Below are 20538 nucleotides of genomic sequence, written 5' to 3'. Positions count from 1 at the left end.
TTACAATACAGCAATTAAACACTGGAGTGATAGATGTGCAGAAGATGAGTGTGCAAGTAGAGATACTGGGGTGCAAAGGAGCAAAATAAATTAAATAAATAACAGTATGGGGGTGAGGTAGTTGGATGGGCTATTTACAGATGGGCTATGTACAGGTGCAGTGATCTGTGAGATGCTCTCACAGCTGGTGCTTAAAGCTAGTGAGGGAGATATGAGTCTCCAGCTTCAGTGATTTTTGCAGTTCGTTCCAGTCATTGGCAGCAGAGAACTGGAAGGAAAAGCGGCCGAAGGAGGAATTGGCTTTGGGGGTGACCAGCGAAATATACCTGCTGGAGCGCATGCTACGGGTGGGTGCTGCTATGGTGACCAGTGTTCTGAGATAAGGTGAGCTTTATCTAGCAAAGACTTATAGATGACCTGAAGCCAGTGGGTTTGGAGACGAATATGAAGCGAAGGGCCAGCCAACGAGAGCATACAGGTCGCAGTGGTGGGTAGTATATGGGGCTTTGGTGACAAAACGGATGGCACTGTGATAGACTGCATTTAATTTGCTGAGTAGAATGTTGGAGACTATTTTGTAAATTACATCGCTGAAGTCAAGGATCAGTAGGATAGTCAGTTTTACGAGGGTATGTTTGGCAGCATGAGTGAAGGATGCTTTGTTGCGAAATAGGAAGCCGATTCTAGATTAAATTCTGGATTGGAGATGCTTAATGTGAGTCTGGAAGGAGAGTTTACAGTCTAACCAGACACCTAGGTATTTGTAGTTGTCCACATATTCTAAGTCAGAACCATCCAGAGTAGTGATGCTGGACGGGCGGGCAGGTGTGGGCAGCGATCGGTTGAAGAGCATGCATTTAGTTTTACTAGCATTTAAGAGCAGTTGGAGGCCATGGAAGGAGAGTTGTATGGCATTGAAGCTCGTGTGGAGGTTGGTTAACACAGTGTCCAAAGAAGGGCCAGAAGTATACAGAATGGTGTCGTCTGCGTAGAGGTGGATCAGAGAATCACCAGCAGCAAGAGCGACATCATTGATGTATACGGAGAAAAGAGTCGGCCCGAGGATTGAACCCTGTGGCACCCCCATAGAGACTGCCAGAGGTCTTGACAACAGGCCCTCCGATTTGACACACTGAACTCTATCTGAGAAGTAGTTGGTGAACCAGGCGAGGCAGTCATTTGAGAAACCAAGGCTGTTGAGTCTGCCGATAAGAATGCGGTGATTGACAGAGTCGAAAGCCTTGGCCAGGCCGATGAATACAGCTGCACAGTATTGTCTCTTATCGATGGTGGTTATGACATCGTTTAGGACCTTGAGTGTGGCTGAGGTGCACCCATGACCAGCTCGGAAACCAGATTGCATAGCGGAGAAGGTACGGTGGGATTCAAAATGGTCGGTGATCTGTTTGTTAACTTGGCTTTGGAAGACCTTAGAAAGGCAGGGCAGGATAGATATGATAGATAACGTAAATGGTGTGTACAGTTCTACAGTAGGTGCTATGAGCAAACCCGACTGCCATGCATGGTTTTGTATGGACTGGATAGCTACCATTGCTATGTCCAGTCCATCCATGACTATGGGGTGTATGGCTGGATTCCAGTTATGTCTTTGCAGTTATGGCTGCTGCAAGGTCTATGGCTATGTTGCTAATTTGTGTTAGGGTGTAAGCATGGAAAGGAATGGTATGCCTATGTGTTGGGTGTTTAACCCAAGTTAACTAGGTACGCATGCTACACTAGACTGGCATAGCTGGGTGGTGGGGTCAGGAGGGTGATGTGGTTGGGTACTTCACAGGACTTGCATTGGGTGGGTGGTTGATTGGGCAACAGGGCGTGGAGACTGACCTGTGCAGCTGAATTTTCAGCGTGACCACATGGTACACGTCCTGCAGCATGTCTGCCACGGTGGCGTCCGGCGCGTCCGTCACGTAGGACAGTGGGACCGGGTTCCACTTGCCCACCTGAATGAGACCTGCAATGGAAAGAGAAACACAAACACAATCAATGGTAAATGTTATGTTTCTCACAGTTAGACGCATACAGATAAACATTTACAATCATTGATTGATTCTATATTTTCCCCCAGCAAGGCCACATTAAGATTGACATCTCTTTTCCCAGTGAGCCTCGCCCAGGTCTGTGTGTTAGAGTCCCACCTTCACTCCCACTGAGTGTTCTAGCTAGAGGTTTACAGAGCAGAGAGGCCCTGGGAACTCCTGAGAGACATGTAGTTGTATCCACTGTCTGGGATCAATGTCAGCCTACGTTACTGAGCCTTCAGATCAGCTGGGAAACTAGCAGAGGCCTGGACAGCTAAGGCGGTTGTGTGTGTGTGTGTGTGTGTGTGTGGGGAGAGTGGGGGAGGGGGAAGTGTGTGTGTGTGTGTGTGTGTGTGTGTGTGTGTGTGTGTGTGTGTGTGTGTGTGTGTGTGTGTGTGTGTGTGGGTGGGTGGGTGGATGGAAGGGGGGAGTGTGTGTGTGTGTGTGGGGGGGGGGGGGGGAGTGGGGGAGGGGGACGTGTGTGTGTGTGTGTGTGGGGGGGAGGGGGTTGGATGGATGGATGGATGGATGGAAGGGGGGAGTGTGTGTGTGTGTGTGTGTGTGTGTGTGTGTGTGTGTGTGTGTGTGTGTGTGTGTGTGGGTGGGTGGGTGGGTGGGTGGGTGGATGGGTGGATGGATGGATGGATGGAAGGGGGGGAGTGTGTGTGGGGTAAGCTGTGGGAGAAGCCAAATCATAGCAGGGCCAGTTCTATAGTTCGTGGAGCGGGCCTGTGCGTGTGCGGTTGTGTGTGCGTGCATGCCTGAGTTTGTACGTGTGTGTATATGTGTATATGTTTGTATGTGTGTATGTGTGTGTATGTGTGTGTGAGTGGGTCATCAATAGAGTGGGGGCTTGTGCCAGTCCTACCTTTCGCCTGTGCCGCCGAGCTGTGCGAGTAGCCCAGTGACAGAAGGGCCATCTCGATGAGCTGGTTGAACAGCATGTCTTTCCTGACCAGCACAAACTCGGCGTGCTCCTCCTTGCTGTCAAACTCGATGGGGCTCTCGTAATGCTCCACCACGCAGAACACAGGGAGCATGTTGCCTGGATAGACACAGACAACACAGCGAGGGCTCAGACATGACAAATGGTGACCTTCAATGGGGGGATTAATATTACATTTAGACACAGCTGATAGAGTCAGACTACCTCTATTCATGAATGAATGAATGCCAGTGCCATTAGTATTATCAGTGACAGCACAATGATAAATATTGCATTGTTTTTTTTATTAAGATTTCCATATTAGTAGTAGTGGTAGCGGTAGTAGATGTGGTGGTACTGTGATTTTAGTTATTCAATCATGATCAGTGACGTCATGATTAAAGTAATGATTTCAATGTTCTTAGCCATTATTAATGACATCATTATTCAATTTGAACTAAAGTCTAAATAAATTGAATGCTTTTCAGATGAATCTTGGCCTATCTCAGCTTTCAACCACTTTTTGGCTGAGATCTGTTGATTCATTGTCAAGGAGCTCAGATCACATTAGACTGTTTCTGCCTCTGCTGTCAACCCCATATCACCTTCCCATGACGCACCGCTCCAAATCCCAACACTGGTGCGCCCTGAGGTTTACTAGTCTGTGTAAACACTGCACTGCTATTAGGTAGAAAACGAGGAATCCTTGTCCAAAGACATTGAGTGTTCGGGGTGCACTGTGCAAATTTTACATTATACCATTTGGATTAAAAACTGCTTTTGATATTTCGGTGACTTAAGTTTCGGGGCATCATAACTTTTTGGGTTAAAATGTTCCTCTATAGCCTTCAGTGGTGATGATATGCCACACATTATTCATGGAGTTTGAGCAGTTGCAATGAACCATATTTCTAATGGCCGGCATCCTGAAGATGCAAACATCTCTGACAAACAATCAATAAACGGGGTAATCACCAGCAGGTGCCAGGGAATGTGCTGAAACGCTGCTTCTCTCCCTGATTTTAATAGATAGAGATCTAACAATAAAGACTGCTGTGTAGGTTCATTTGGGGATCAATACAGCCTTTGTTTTCATGGAGCGGAGAAAAGCCCATGGTAAATATTATTCAGCTCAAACAATGCCCACTGTGGCCATGCAAAACTTCAGCAACAGACGCTTCTATAAATTTCACAATTTCCTCTCGAAAAAGGCCAAAAATATGCTGGAACGTTCTGAAAAATGGGAGGACAGAGTGATGCATGGCTTTCTCAGCTGGTGTTTTATCGACAAATGAGAGAGGAACCAACTAAGAGCAACAGCGCATCAAGACACTCAACGCAACATTCTATGGTTCCAAAGTCCCCACAAACACCAGCAAACAAACAGACGAGACATAACGGACAACCGTTAATAAACTCATGAAAATCTGCAGGTCTGATGGCTCGTATCTAGCCCCAAAAATTCATAAAAGAGTGACATTATTCATGTGATGACCAGGCCAGTAGTTATATAAAAAAGCTATGTCATCATGAAGGCCCCTTAAGCGGCAAAGGCTCTTAAATGACATTCTCTTCAATAAACAACAGGAGAGAAACAGTGATGCAGCGCTATGCAGAATAACACAGTAATAATTCTTAAACGGCCTCGGTACAAACAATAGGTTTTCGTAGATAGGCCTAAGTGTGGGTGTGTGCACTAAGATGACTAAGGGAAATTTAAATCGGGTTTGCGCAGGAAGATGGAAACAAAACCATGACAACATGACACTTGTGAACCATGAAGACATGACAATTGTAAACACAGACAGCACATACACACACACTTACGACATTCCACCTCTCTCCCATCTTGCCAAACACACACAGGCCATAATTTGGGCCTACTTGTACTGAGGGTCCTTTTGAAGTGTCTGAGGGTTTATATTTTGCTATCTCACACACCTACACACATAAACACACACCACCCTGACCAGTGTCACTCACCCCTCTTGTGGCAGTTCTTGAGGAGGTGTCCCGAGGGTTTGTAGGGTACCCCGGCCAGCTTGGCCCCCGTGCTGCCCAGGCGGGCCCTGCCCACGGGGCTGCCGTTCTGTTCCAGCCGGGCCAACTTGGCTGGGGGTGCCTTGGAGTCACGGTCGCCCATGCTGTTGACCAGATCACAGTTCTCCTTCCCCAGGCACGCCTCGCTGAGATGGTCCATCATTCTCAGCACCTCTGCTCACTATCACCTGGGAGGAGATAAGACAGGGACACAGTCTGGGTGTTCACTAGCTGGCAGAACATTAGGGGGGGGGGGGGGGTTCATGGACAGGTAAGGCCTTCACACAGTAAGCACATCATATTCAATTGCATGATATGAAGTATGCCAAATAATATTTTTAGGGTTGATTGTTTTGACATTGAAAATGTTACAACAAAGAGGGTGATAACTTGTAAACATGAACATCTATCTATGGGAAAAAGCACATAACAAAAACATAACAGTTACAACAATAACTGCCAATTTTGTGCTTTCATTACTTGGCACTCACATTGTTTCGTGCCATCGTAATGTTCCCATTTTTCAGAGCATGTATTATTTATGTCTGTCCCACTACGGATTCCCATACGGTGGGCAAACAAGCCCATTTTTTTGCAAACACATTAATTTGCAGAGAGATTCCACTCCGATGATTACTGCAGTTCACAGCACAAGCCCACAAGCCCACAAGCCTTGCAACAGTGAAGTGAAGGCTGAGATAGTAGAGCTAACATATTCAGCTTGAGTCACTTTCAGCACTCCAAAGAACAAAAAATTACCAGACAGGCTTTTGGGAAAAAAGCATAAAAAGGCAAAGTGGTATCACATGTGCCTAAACAGGAAGAACAATTGTGTGGGATGTTTCTTTAAATTGCTCTTTCAATTTCAGAGAAGACATTACAAAATGTGAGGTAAAACTGAATGAAAGCAGTACCATTGAAAAGATGGTGACTTTTTATACCTTTGAGCCTATCAGAAATTAAAAGTGCAATCAGAAAAAATAATGATGTGTGAGCCTGACATGCCATCTGATTACTGTAAACACATTTTTTTTATTTAACCAGGCAAGTCAGTTAAGAACAAATTCTTATCTACAATGATAGCCTACCAGGGAACAGTTCGGGGCAGAATGCCAGATTTTTACCTTGTCAGCGCGGGGATTCGATCCAGCAACCTTTCGGTTACTGGCCCAGCGCTCTAACCACAAGGCTACCTGCCGCCCACACACACAGCCACTGACTGCAGGAAGCACACAATCAACACCTTGACAGGCTCTCCATGACTAAAAGACATGGTTAAACACCTAATACACACCATTTGCTTTAGCAACATTTGAATAATTATCTGTTATGGTGTTTCATTATTTTTGGTAAAAAATAAGGCTCAATTCAGATGGGTTATTATACAGTGTTTACATTGTGCAATAGAAAGAGTTGTTAAATATTTAAACAAAAACTGAACAGGTCAAAATAATGTATCCCCACCTTCCCACCAGCACACAAATTATCATGAACTATCTCATTCATGATATGCAACGAAGCAACTAATTATTTAAATAGGGGGGCAACAGAATCCAGACCCGGATATTGTGGTAGTCCAGGGCAGGATTTCTGAATGACCTTTAAAAAAGACAAGCAAGAGTGCAAAACACAAGTTAAGTTAGAATTAGGGGAAACCAACCTGAAACTCAGCACTTCAAAACTCGAAAGCATATAATGCAGTCTTGGTGAACGTTGCCTTCTTCAAGTTTTGTCAAGGGAAAGAAAACTTCAATGTCTGATGCTTTCTAGTTTTAAATGATAGGTCCTCTACAGAAATGTGTTCTTATTTTGAGAGATGAAAGGTTGATATACATAAGAGCAACCCAAATCTATATAAAAGAAGACGTCGAGACAGACTGGGATACGATAACATTGGTAAGGAATTAAGTCTGTACAGTATAGCCTAAATAAATCGAATTATTTGCTCACTGGAAAAATAGTCATTCTTACGTCTTATTAGAAGTAGCGGAGGAAAATAACACCTGATACAATAAACTGGCTAACTGTCTCGAGCATAGTCAATCGGTTACAAGTGCAACGACTTAACACAACGTATCCACCACGATTATCAGTCAGTCGTTCGTGAATAGAACATCGGATAGTGGTAAGCGGTGCTGAAATCTGTTATTTCTACCAGTCGCGAACAATCCTGATGTATAAACGCATACAAAAATATCGTGTATTAAATAAATTCGGCTTCTCTAGAAAAAAAAAATCGGCAATGATCTGCTATCTCATGTAGAGACGATGGCGCAACGATATGCACACCCATGTTAAAAAGTGCGATTTACTTTCCAATGTCGAGTTAAGGCTTGCTATGGATGCATGACATCTGCTTGCGATATGTGTTCTTTCTGCTGGTTTGATTAACGTCCGGACGGGAGCTCTTCTTTCTTTCTCGCTTTCCCCCTCTGTGTCCCCATTAAATTATGAGTTGTATTGACTCATCACTCCCCTTGCTGGTGCTGCCTGTGCTTTCCCTTTCTCCTCCTCATTTCAAAAGAAAATACCCCCAAAACAAAACGATTTAACCCGCATGTCGAGTGTTGAAGGCAGCCACCCGCGACAGCCGATGTCCTGGCGGAGTGGAGAACCTAAAATAAAGTAAAAAGTGGAAAGAAAACAGAGGATGGTGCGATTTCCGGCTGTGCGCGCAGGAATTTTTAATCAGCTTGATTAGAGTGAGGCGGTTCTGCATTTATTACTGAATAACACACATGCACATACACAGAGGCGCGCATAGGCTAAACATATTCGAGATGCTACGCGAATGGACATTATATAGGCTACAGGAGGACCATGTGTGAAATTGTTCAAATAAGCCGATATAAACCGCGCATCACTGAAACGCTATCCGAGACAGCACAATAGATTAACTCCCATGCCATTTTGGCTATTGATCTACGTCAGTCCTGAGTAGCCTGCTCGACCCGTAAGCTATTCTTATTGTACAAACAAACACATCAACAAACAAACAAAATTGGTATCCCGAATTATAATAGGCTGTTTGTTTATTACATGGTTACTATTATTTTCCTGAACTTTTCCCATAATAAGATGAATAATAGCCTACAATAATAATGCCAGAATCCGATATTATGATTATTGAAGACAGATCAAATCTGTTGGGGTGTGAACAAAAGCCTGTTAACTGTGTTTGCATATCACTTAGAGGTGCCTCACTGGCTGAATATGTCTTATTGCTACAGCACACATCATAGAAGTAGAGGGTGGTGAGCAAAAGCTGTTGTGGTGCCTTTCTAAATAGCTTATGTACACAGTGCATTCATTGCACACACGCTACGAGCAGACCTACACACCGGGTGACAACACAATAGAGAGCATAGCCAATCCTCTACTACTAAAAAGATTGGATTACGATACTGACTTTCCCTGACCACAAATATGGCACTGTCCTAACCTCGCACAGGAGAGAGGGGGGACTGGGAGAGAGTGAGTGTGACCTTCCCAAGACCCTAGAGGCGCACCTCAAGGACATCACTGTCAAGGCAAGTGCCTTACAACTTCTGTTATAGACAAAGTATTGTCTATAATGGAAAGCAATGTAGCTGTCTATTACTATATACACCACGATACAATTATTCTTGCTCAACTGGGAATGTGCACAGCACAGCACTGCTATAAAACATATGTTTGCACAAACAACGTAGAGAGACCAGCAATTGTCACACAGAATTAAAGAATGCAAATCATTACAGTTATCCTGCATACCCTGAGATAAAACACTATTCTACACGAAAAGGTTGTCAGCAGGGGACAATAAACAAAAACAAATGTAGGTGTAAATACTTGCAGAGACAGACCAAGATATTAGGTACAGTATATCAGGCATGTTGTCAACACAACATGAAAACAAGGCAGTCCAGATTCAGAAAAAAAAGCTAAAAAGGAAACCAACCAAAACAGGACGCATTAATACCTGGCAAACCATAAACACAAACTCTATATGTGCAGTGATTGCCTACCTCTTTGGTCAAACACAGAGGAAATGCTCCGTATAGAAACAAAATGTTGCATATATTGTAGTATTTAATCATAAACCCTGGTAAGGCCTATAGCTCCCAGAAATGTTAAGCCAAATCATAAATCTCCTCCCACACAACAACAACAAAAAAAAAAGTGGTTGTTTTGTCAATAACGCACAGAGGCGAGCAGTAGGAAATATGTGAGGGGAAAAGATTGTGATAAAAAGTCCAACTCTTCAAAAGTGGGTTTCTCTTAAATTCCTGAGAGATGGTTCCTAGAGATGAGACATATTGAGCTCAGGGAAACTCTTGGTTCATACCTGTTTAAGGAGTTTTAAGCCAAGAAGGTCATACTTTATGGTGTTCAAGCTTTATAAGGATTGACCCAGCAGATGACCTCATTATCATATAAAAATGTGAGTGTTTTATGTTTTTTGATAGAAAGAGCACCTGAGTCACTGTATTCCCAATGATTGTATTGCTGAAAAACGTTTGAGCCAGAAGTAAACAGAGCAAGGTAAGATTCGGCGGTAGGGTCAAAGTTTTATTTAACACATTGGGAAAATTCAATGCTAAATACATACATCAAATGTTTTTTTATCAAAATAGTTTTTGAGAGACTACACATGACGCTTGCTGTACATTTGGTTAGGTGTACATTTTCATATCTGTCAGAGTGGGCATGGACATAGAAATAACAGCGAATGCGAGCTGTAGTCGGGCAAATTGTTATCTGCCGTGACGCAAGCAGCCGCTGTCATTTCCACTGTGATTGTGGGAGACCATCAGAGAGCATTGATAACCCTGCCAGCCAGGTTCTGGCACTGCCAACAGGTGCTGCCACTGCCAGCGATGTTGGCACAAACATGGCTGTGAAAACCCTCTGACATCCAGAAGGGCACAGATTTGCACTGACTGCACCACTGAATCAACAGTACTGATTATCAATTAACATATAGGTTTTTTGTATCAGAGAGAAAAAAATATATTTTTCACACTGAAAGGCCTCTATCAATACCAGCTGATTACAAACACACTATTGTGATAGATTTACCAGGGCCAAGGCGTATGTGTTATTACATGTTTGTAAGAGATGGGTGATGTTACAGCTGAGCTCTTTATTATGAAGCAGTGGTTTGACATGCACATCTTCAATAAAATAAACGATGTAAACATAATGGATGTCTTTAAAGATGTATCTCTGTTAAATAGTGTAATACTTGAGCCGTGTGATTTAGTTACAATACAAAGCTAGTAACAAGATTCATGGCCATAAACAGTAGGCAAATCACATGCACGTGGCCTTTATAAGTAAGATAAGAGGTCGAAAATGGCAATCATAAATCGATTTCACTATCATTTCACAACACCTACTCATGATCCCTTCTATTGTGCTGTCACCTTTGCCATTTTTTGCACCACCATATTATATAACTTTACAAATATTTTTGCCATATTGTAGCCCCTTCTTTGACCCTCACTATACCATCACATAAAACGATCATGAAGTCCCTTATTAAATAATGGAGAGAAAATAAGTACGGGGTCAGTTTTAACAACCAGTTTATAATCTACTCTTTAACATGTCAAGATCCTGCAAAAGAAAGCGGCATGAGCGAACGCAGAAATGTTGGCGTGGCGTCTCTGACGATGTGGCTTCATTGTTGTCCCAGACGCCGGACGCGTCATCACATACAGTATGTAGGTGGTGTGATGTCTTCATGCTCACTACTTTAATGGGCATTAATACGATTATTTGGATTATCTAATACAAATGAGCCTGTCTGCATCTTAGCAGCGTGTGAATACTAACAACATGGGGTAGTGCTGTCAGTGCAGATCTCAGCTTGCTGTGTAGAATCTGGGATATATGAAAGGACACAAAAAAATAATACACTAATAAGCCAATGAGGAATTCTATAATATGTGTATTATTAATATTGTTGTGCTGATGTCAAAACATTATTATAGTACATGCACAAATTCCCTCTCCACTAATGAGTTATTGTTTATACAGTAGTAGGTATTTGCAAGTGTGTTTGCATTGAGAGTGTGTATACAGCAAACCAATTACCAAAGTCACATGAAAACTTGAAGAGGATAGTGTCCGGTGCAAATTGTTTTAGTTGAAGGGACATTTCCAGCAGTATTGCATGGTGTGCCACATATAAAAATGAACTATTACTAAAACGACATCAGTGAGAAACTGAGAGATCCTATGAGTACTCAGTCGTTAAGCAATGAACCTGAATATGAAATATATTCCATAGCAGCAATGGATAGTGTTCTTTAAACTGAATAAGTTGTAGGCTCTCTATTAGGCCCTCATAGTCAGTATGGTTTTGAATTAAAAGTGAAAGAAAGTCAATCGTGTTTTTAAAATTCTGATTTGGCAGTGTTGTGTCGTCGTCAGAGAAAGAGCGTGCGATTCAAATGAACATCTTAAAGTTTCCTAAGTGCTTAATTATTTTTATAATCACATGAATGTCCAAAGTAGAACCGGACGACGTCCCCGCCCACTTACTGGAAGACCTTTTCACTTTTCTCTGAACAGGCCTCACAGTATGCGTCAAGTCGTAGATGCCGGCATCAAAGAGTAACAGAAATGAGACGGTGACGATTTTGAGAAGCCGCATGCTCTTACAAAATATACTATTTGCCTCACAGAACGGAACTCTGACGCCCACCGCTAGTACGATGTGTGGTGTGCACTGTACAACTCCCCCCACACACGGAAACACAGGTTTCTCGGTATCCGAGATTGAGCTGGTGTCAGCTCTGTGTCTGTCTGGACCTATATGCATCATAAGGTCAAGACCGCTGTCCCGTGCCACAGCAGCCGAAGCGACAGTGGAGCCACGACGACGACCGGGCCATGATTAACACAGGGCCAGAGCTGGCCTCATATCAATCTGCCCACAGGAATCTTTATTAATGATTCAAAACAAATTATTGTGTCCCCGAGGCTGGTGAAAGGACCCTGTATCGGCTTGTTTATCCCCCTTCGCTTTTATCGAATTATAAAACAAATTACTCATAGAACAATTAACTAGCATCAGTTTCAGGGCCTTGGAATGACTTTTCTGTCACTGGTTGCAGGGCCAGTGCTCATCACATGACTGAATAATTACAACTCTAATTTCTGCCTCGTGGATTGCAACATATCAACAATTAATAGCTAGAGAGACAGGGTTGTGTGTTTCGGGAAAGCGACACTGAAGATGGCTTTGTCCACACTTTGATGTTAAGCTACACAACGAAAGGGGGAGGCTAAAGATGGTGCAAAGGATGCCATATACTCTGCTGTGGAGGACACTTGAAAGGACAAAACTACGGTTGGTGCAGGAGAACTCTTAAGAGTGTTAAGTGAATGTGGGCAGGTGAAACAAATGTTTACTATGCCCAGTACACAGAGAGGCTACTGAGCCAACCATTCCATAGGCCTGGGTGGGAGCATTGGATAAGGAGTGCCAACATGTCAATGCAGTTGCATCTACATATTTTCCTCTGCACATTTAATCTGCAGTCAAAGGATTCATCCACCACTGTACAAAACATTTGACAAGGGAATGGTTGAGGTTGTGTTTGTGTGTACAAGAGAATACAGTATCGGTTGAAATTGTTTCATCGGAGTATGTGGGTGGGTATTAACAACCTGATCTTAGCAGGATGCAAATTCCACCAAAGCACTCGGTTCCTTTTTTGTTGCATTATCTGAACAAAGGATTCAGGAAAACCTACACAGATCGGATAATGACAAGCATAAAAATAAAACACAATCACATTTTTTCAAGAAATCAAAACACATGTTGGGCCTGAAATAAGGTGATTTGAATTTTAAAAAGTTCAAGGTATCAGTCAACATGTATTTCAAATTGTGTTTGTTATTGTGCAGTGAAGCATGCAAACAATTGCTATTCAATTTTTTACAGAAATGTCATTTTGCCAAACCGTGACAGAATCGACATGACAGACTTTGGTTATTTATCTCTGTGGAAAGACAGGCTCCCCATTCAACCGAACAGTGCTGATTGTGAGGACCAGAAACAATGCAAGCTTTTATCGTTAAGCCAAGGAATCTGGATCAACAGTATGCAAAGCATATGCCAAAATAAATTGTTTTCAACATGCTGGGGCAACATATCCCCCTTTTAAAGGAGTCTCAGATCATGGCAAAATGTGCTGTAACTCTGCAGTTGCATACAAGCGCGCATCCAGGGTGGTATGTCTGTAATTGTCAGGCTTTTTTACATTTTTGACACTGAGCCCTGGAATGTGCAAACAATCCCTATTAAGACACAGACCTTTTACCCCAACTGGTTGCAGCATGTCATCAAAAAGTCTCAGATTCACTGTTACCTTTGTTCTCTATTAGCAATCATAACAGACCTATTTCAGAGGAGGTGGAATCCCCAAAGAGTCGCACATCAAAAAACGAGACAGGCCTCTTATTTACTGGCGACAGTCTAATAAATGCATTTGCTGGCAGCTAAACAGGTATTTACTCTGCTCCCTACCACAGGTATAATTTCACTGTTTGCTGAGCTGTTATTTCTACAGTGCTAATTATCGAGGGTGGTAAAGACGATTAATGGTTTTACCCTAGATATCAGTCTCAGCCCAGCGAGACACAACCCAACTCTAGACTCTCCAAGTACTTTGCTGTATGAATTTTTTTAATAGCGTAGAGATCTTCGTAGGAGGTATTTTGAAGAAGCCCCAAATTCTTTTAGCTACACCCTAACCTGAAGCCATCGTTTAGCCACAAAAGTCTGGAGGTTCTACCATTTAGCGTCCACATCATTTTTTTCTTCTTCTTCAAAAACAAGCTACCACTGCAAGGAGCTTGAGTGAATAATTCAGCTTCAAACGTCAGTGTTGTTGAGTGTCATTGAGCCATCATTGTGTGTTTTATGAGGAGAAGTTCCACATCAGTAGCAAAGAGGAAAGCTCTATGATGTACTGTACTGCCTAATTGGTCTCTTAGGGTCAGGACGTGAACTGAAGACGTTGTTTCCTCTCGCCCACCTATTATGTACGTTAGTATCTATTACTATGTACTTCCAACCCTACATCCTTTATCACAACTGCTGTTCAACTGCTGTGGGGACCTCATCTGAAAGAGTACTATAAGTTGCACACCGTACTCCTGTCTTCTGTACTGTATGTTAAGAGCAGCAGCCAACGTTCAGCTGAGCCTGCAATGCCTCCGCTCCTTCAGAATCTTCTGCTCCCGTATGCTAGAGTGACCTGACAAATGAAGTGGCAATTATTGGAGATGTGAGGCAAAAGTGCCACCAGGATGACTAAGGTGGAGAGGAGAGGGAGAGATCCCCTAGGTGTGTTTCTAACAGTTCTCAAACAGTAGGTTGATTTCCTGCTATTACAGAGCAGTCAATAACAAAGGCGGGCACTACTTTCACTTTGGTGCCTTGACAAATATAACCATACTTTTGATAACCTCAAAAACATCTATAGGCAAAGACAGACAGCTAAATGTCTTGGTATTTCTTCTGCTTTTTTTCTTGATAATTGATCCCCTTATGGTCATTATTACATGTCGAAGGAATTTGCAAAAGGGTATGTGAACATTAAACAATTATGGCACAATGATAGGCTTCTTCAGAGCATCACTATTGGATCTGTGTCCTGTTAGCTATCTGGACTGTTTTGTGTCGTTCCTGTCAAATAAGGTTAAGTAACAGATTTGTGTAAAAGATCAAGGAGTGTGTGTGTGTGTGTGTGTGTGTGTGTGTGTGTGTGTGTGTGTGTGTGTGTGTGTGTGTGTGTGTGTGTGTGTGTGCCACTTTCACAACGGCTAGCTAAGTGTTAAGACTGGTTTTAGTAAGCAGAAAGTGAGACTGAGAGGGCTAACAGCAGCGCTCAACGTTCAGTCTTTCATCTTAAGCAGGATTTACAAGAAGCGACACGGTCGCTAAAACAGGAAAAGGGCTGTGACATTGTTCTGTGAAATAGTGACCAGATTAACTACAACAGCTCCTCAAACTGTGAGAGATTTCACAAGATACAATCACCTCTATTAAAACCATACCCTGGTTTTCTCCAGCTTGTGCATGAGCACTACTAATGGCATGATTATCAGACTCTCAGCATACAGGACTATCACACTCTCAGCATACATGACTATCACACTCTCAGCATACATGACTATCACACTCTCAGCATACAGGACTATCAGACTCTCAGCATACAGGACTATCAGACTCTCAGCATACAGGACTATCACACTCTCAGCATACAGGACTATCAGACTCTCAGCATACAGGACTATCACACTCTCAGCATACAGGACTATCACACTCTCAGCATACAGGACTATCAGACTCTCAGCATACAGGACTATCACACTCTCAGCATACAGGACTATCACACTCTCAGCATACAGGACTATCACACTCTCAGCATACAGGACTATCACACTCTCAGCATATAGGACTATTACACTCTCAGCATACAGGACTATCACACTCTCAGCATACAGGACTATCACACACTCAGCATACAGGACTATCAGACTCTCAGCATACAGGACTATCACACTCTCAGCATACAGGACTATCACACTCTCAGCATACAGGACTATCACACACTCAGCATACAGGACTATCACACTCTCAGCATACAGGAGTATCACACTCTCAGCATACAGGAATATCACACTCTCAGCATACAGGACTATCACACTCTCAGCATACAGGACTATCACACTCTCAGCATACAGGACTATCACACTCTCAGCATACAGGACTATCACACTCTCAGCATACAGGTCTACACTCTCAGCATATAGGACTATCACACTCTCAGCATACAGGACTATCACACTCTCAGCATACAGTCAGCAGTGGAGAGAAAAATGTTTACGCACTAGATTTGTCGAATCAACTTATTCTATAACATATTGCATAGGCATATTAGGCTAGTTAGAAATATTAGACATACAAACTTTTGCTCCTGTGAAAGAATACTTAAAACTTAACTATAAGATTACTTAAAACGTAACTATGGTAAATGCAATTCTCCATATCATGCTGATTTTACCTGATGTCCCTGTGGAATAATTGTTTTAATAAATACATATTTTCCGTGTTGAATTATTTTACTAATATTAGCTGATATAAAGATACCATGACATTTTTCAGGGCTGAGACAATAGACAGCTTGTTTACCTATCTGTGATCAGTGAATCAGATCAGATTAATCTAAGTCAGCAGCAATGCTAGTGATTATGGCATGTCAAGAATCCAAGCAGTACTGAGATATATGAAAGAGACTGTCGTGAACCTGAACAAAACCACAACACACCTATGCCCACACAATCTCACAATGGCACACTACAACTTCCCATAACATGCCCTTACACACACACTCATCTGGGTCTTTCTGAAAACACCGTATCAGCACAACTACAAAAACCTCAATTAGACAAAAAACTCAAGGCCATCATTACTACTTTTACCCAATATGCTCACTATCATGTTGTCAACGCAACCACTGCAAAAGGGGATATTCATTATGTTCGCAATGCACTTTATTTCTTCATTTACTATTTGAGTTCCATTAGGCTACAATGCGTTTGATTATGAAGCAATTATTCATGAAGTGCAGCGTTAGATAGTACGGTATAATAACTATGTTCTCTGACTATTAAAGATCACCTATTGTTTAAATCATGGAAAATGTAAAGTTATCTGGATAACTATCTTAAACTATATGGATCAGTTGGAATGTGCGAGTTCTGTCTTAAGATAAGCATAGACTCAAATTTGAACGATTATCACTCTTCATAAAACACCCATTGGCAAATTAAAAAGGGGGGGGGGGGGGGTATCATGGCCTGTTGGTATAGGCTAATAGACTACTTAGCCTACTTGTTATTAACACGTGATACAAACTGTCACGTTCTGAAAGTATATAACTCATCTAACAGTAAACAATTGCCGCGACAAAAAAACTAATGTTGTCAAAGACACTGTTATCTATGCCTATATACAGTTGTATAACAATAAAGGTGGCTAATGTTTTTCTATTACGGTTATTCCAAGACATCACTCAAAACAAATACTGGTCATGTAATGCATTTTTCTAGCCAAGTTTGCAGGTAGCCTAGGCTACATCACGGAACTGAAAAGATAAGGAAGCACAGAGTTGGTGCGTTCCCTCAAGATGCGCAATATACATGAATCGGTTTAACCTCATTCAAGAGTCCCTATTAAGTCTGGAATATGCCGAGTTATTATTTACAACTGAACTAAACGCGACACAAAAGTATAGATATTTATATATTATAGCCTATTTCATCTATCGTCTATCATAAATCATGCACTCAGAACGTAGAGATTGTCTTCTCTAAATAGAAGACATAATGTGCCAATACTTAGATGCATTTTGGCCTTCAGTCGGTTATCGTGAAGTGTCTGAAAACTGTTGGTCAACTGACCTAAATGCTTGCTGTCAAAGACTACTTCCGTTCATTCAAGGATCACACCTACATTTTTTAAATAGGTGGACATTCCAGTCTTTCGGTAGCCTACAACATAGCAAATAGCAAAAATAAGCAGGTTCTGTTGAATTGAAAGAGAAAAAATGAATTCTGGAGAAAATGTAATAATACCTTCAAAGTTAGCAGTTACCGTGAAGCCTCTTGTTTTCCATCAAAAGTTCAGAATTCTAATAGAGTCTGCTCCACCTTGACGGATCCAAAACTGCTCGGACAATTCCGGTCGAGAAAGACACACGAGCTGTCAAAACTGCATTCGCAAAGACTGCGCAAAGCTGAACTTCGGAGAGCCAGAACTGAGCGCAAATGCAAGCAACGTGTGCTGCGGGAGTGTGCTAGATTTGAGTAGCGGCATGAGAGGAGGGTTTCTTTGAAAGGGTGGCAGGTAAACGAACTGCCCCTCCCCGTTTCTGATGCTCAAATCGATGATTTGCCAGCTGTGGCGCAGCTTGTCTCGTGCCCCACTTTAGTTTTTACAGCGCTCTTCTCCCGGCGCGCTCTCCAGGGTCTCCAGGGAGCTCTTCGCGGGAATAGCAGATAGGAGCCGACTGCCAGGAGAGCGTTCACACTCATTCATTTTCATATCTACACGCCACATGTTTGGGTGTCAAGAAAAACGACTGATAATATAAAACATTGCGTGTTCATAAGATACATTTGTTTGAGGGTGCGCATAGCCTCTTTTTTAACAATGGTGCATGGCAAACAGATCATTATATTGTCCAAACTCTCAAACTGGTCCTGCCGGATAATATACAACTCTAGAAGCTTCCTAGGCAGTGGCTTGTAGTGTTGGTATCCAACCTGGTCTCAGAGCACAACATCAAGTATCAAATCAATTACAGCACCGGTTATCATAGCCTATCGTTACATCCATGGTTAACCAAACAAGCGATACAATAACCACTTCATTGTTTCATATCCAACAATGTCAGTTGAAAAGATAATAAAAACTGTTATAGCAGACAAACTTGTTGAAAGGCTTTTGCATTGCAACGATAACACACACACACACGCACACACACATTTAAAAATAACAATAATTTACATTTACAATGAATAAATTGTCAAAATAAAAATAATAATATATAAATAATATAGCATACTTTCTACGTAAGAAAAATGCCTTTGGCATTCAATACCTACCGTTTAAATCACTTAAGACTGCAAGCTGTTGCTTCAGCCATAGTTAATACAGTAGCCGAAAATTGCGCGTTGATGCCTACTGTATGGCACAATCGAATTGAAAATCGTCTTGTGATCGATAAGAGTGCCACCTGTAAGGCTTTACTAGTCCAAAGCTAATAAAATTCTGAATTAGATTTTCTATCTTATTTTACTCTATTAGGCTATTGGATTATGCCTGTTTGAAAATGTGTTAACAATTTAACAAAAGGCGGTTGGAAGGAGAGGAGAACATTTACATGTATTTAATTTGCTAAAAGTTAATTGCAGTCTATTTGAGAGGTTTTCTCAAATTTCTACTAAAACAATTTAAATAAGTATTTGCTAAATCCTGTAGGTTCACCTGTATAAATATGATGAGTTGAAAATATAAATGCAGTGGGTTGAAAACATTTTGCCAATGTGAAAACGTGCGTAATGCTTTGTAAAGTATAGGTAAATAAATGTAGGTAACTTTGATATGTTTCATAATATGACTTAAAAATGAGTGACCGAAAGACTAGACAATGATGGACATGCACTGCAAAGGGTATGCATGTGTAAATATTCAAACGAACAGAGTGGTTGTATTACATGGCCAAACTATGTAGCCTATGGGCAAGAGGACGTGGTCATTTAATTGTGTAATTGACTTTTCCTCAGAATGTGTTATCTAATACATTTTTGGAATAAGGCAAAAGGTACTTCAAGTATGATGTAATGAGGACTCAGTTTTTGAATCCTATATGATAGTGGGCTTTTGTTGTTATGTAATTTTCTCTCTCTCTCTTAGGTGTGTGTGTGCGTGCGTGTGTGCGTGCGTGTAGAATATGTTGTCTGGACTAAGTGATTGACGATTTGATCTTTGATTGATTATTTTAACGTGCACACAGAGGTACCAGTAGTTGCAGTTGAGCTGCAATGAGGCGCTGCAGCTCAACCATAAAGAACTAAACTAAAATCACAGAAGGAGTTGTAGCATAACAATTACTTTACCGATAGGCCTACTACTTTGTAACAGGTAAGAATGAGTGTAACGTTAACTATTTCAAATGGTTCTATATGGATGCAGGTTTATTGTAAGGCACAGGAAGAAATACTTCTCAGAAAGGTGTATTTGTTGTGGGTTTGGGAATCCACAAAAGCAATTTTGGTTTCATAATGAGTTATATCTGAAATCTACATTTAAAAAACTCAGATTCTCCGTATGATTAATTTACTGCACTCTCATGGGAGAATGAAGTGGCTTCCAAAGTTACAGTTAAAGGGACTCGGAGTTTACGTTTTTTACTGTTATTTTATGTTTAAGTTTGCATTTTGTCTCAGTAGAATAAAAAAATATATGGATAACAAACAATTTATGTATTTACTCAAACGTAGACTTATCCTCCTCCACCTGATTAGTTGCTCAAGCACTCGTATGTTTTTCCCACTTTGGCCACAAGGGGGACTACAATGACGTTTGCACCAGACAGATGGCAGAACTCAGAGGACGGAAACAGAAAAGTGATGACCCTGTCTCCCCATAATCCTGATTTCTTACCCATCAGTCAGTTCGGGGACATTTTATGAAATTGTTTAGCTTTTCATCTCATTGACCAACAACCACACATTAAAAACTTTACAAAACTGCTGAATTTAATGGTAATATGTTTGAAACTGGAATAACTGTATAATAACTATCTCTATAGAGACATTACACTTGGATAGTTGTGAGTATTGGAGAAGTATTATGGATATTCCAAATAGCAGTGATAATGCATATTATCACCTATTCTACACTGAGCTGTAGTAACATGGAGACCTCTCTTGCTAGGAATATCGTTAAAAGAACTGAGAAGT

General features: G+C 41.7%; 1 protein-coding gene across 10 annotated transcripts in view; it reads right to left on the bottom strand.

Moving 5' to 3' along the window:
• Window positions 1-17887, bottom strand: part of satb1b (SATB homeobox 1b) — a 54092-nt gene extending 36205 nt beyond the window's left edge. For 9 of the 10 annotated variants that reach the window (XM_014200721.3, XM_082975312.1, XM_014200723.3 and 6 more), the window contains exons 1-4: window positions 17647-17887; window positions 4948-5192; window positions 2908-3084; window positions 1846-1972 (exon numbers count right to left, since the gene is read on the bottom strand). In XM_014200721.3, the coding sequence (XP_014056196.1) occupies window positions 1846-1972; window positions 2908-3084; window positions 4948-5167 (524 nt within the window). In that variant the 5' untranslated portion in view covers window positions 5168-5192; window positions 17647-17887. Of the gene's footprint in view, window positions 1-1845; window positions 1973-2907; window positions 3085-4947; window positions 5193-6664; window positions 7759-17646 lie in introns of those variants that run through there. The other variant, XM_082975310.1, reaches the window with a different exon arrangement.
• Window positions 17888-20538: the final 2651 nt, after the last annotated feature.

This window comes from Salmo salar, chromosome 05 (genome assembly GCF_965601325.2).
Source record: "Salmo salar chromosome 05, fSalSal1, whole genome shotgun sequence".
NCBI lineage: Eukaryota > Metazoa > Chordata > Actinopteri > Salmoniformes > Salmonidae > Salmo > Salmo salar.
Note: the sequence above shows the minus strand (reverse complement) of the source record. Positions and strands in the feature narration are given on the sequence as shown.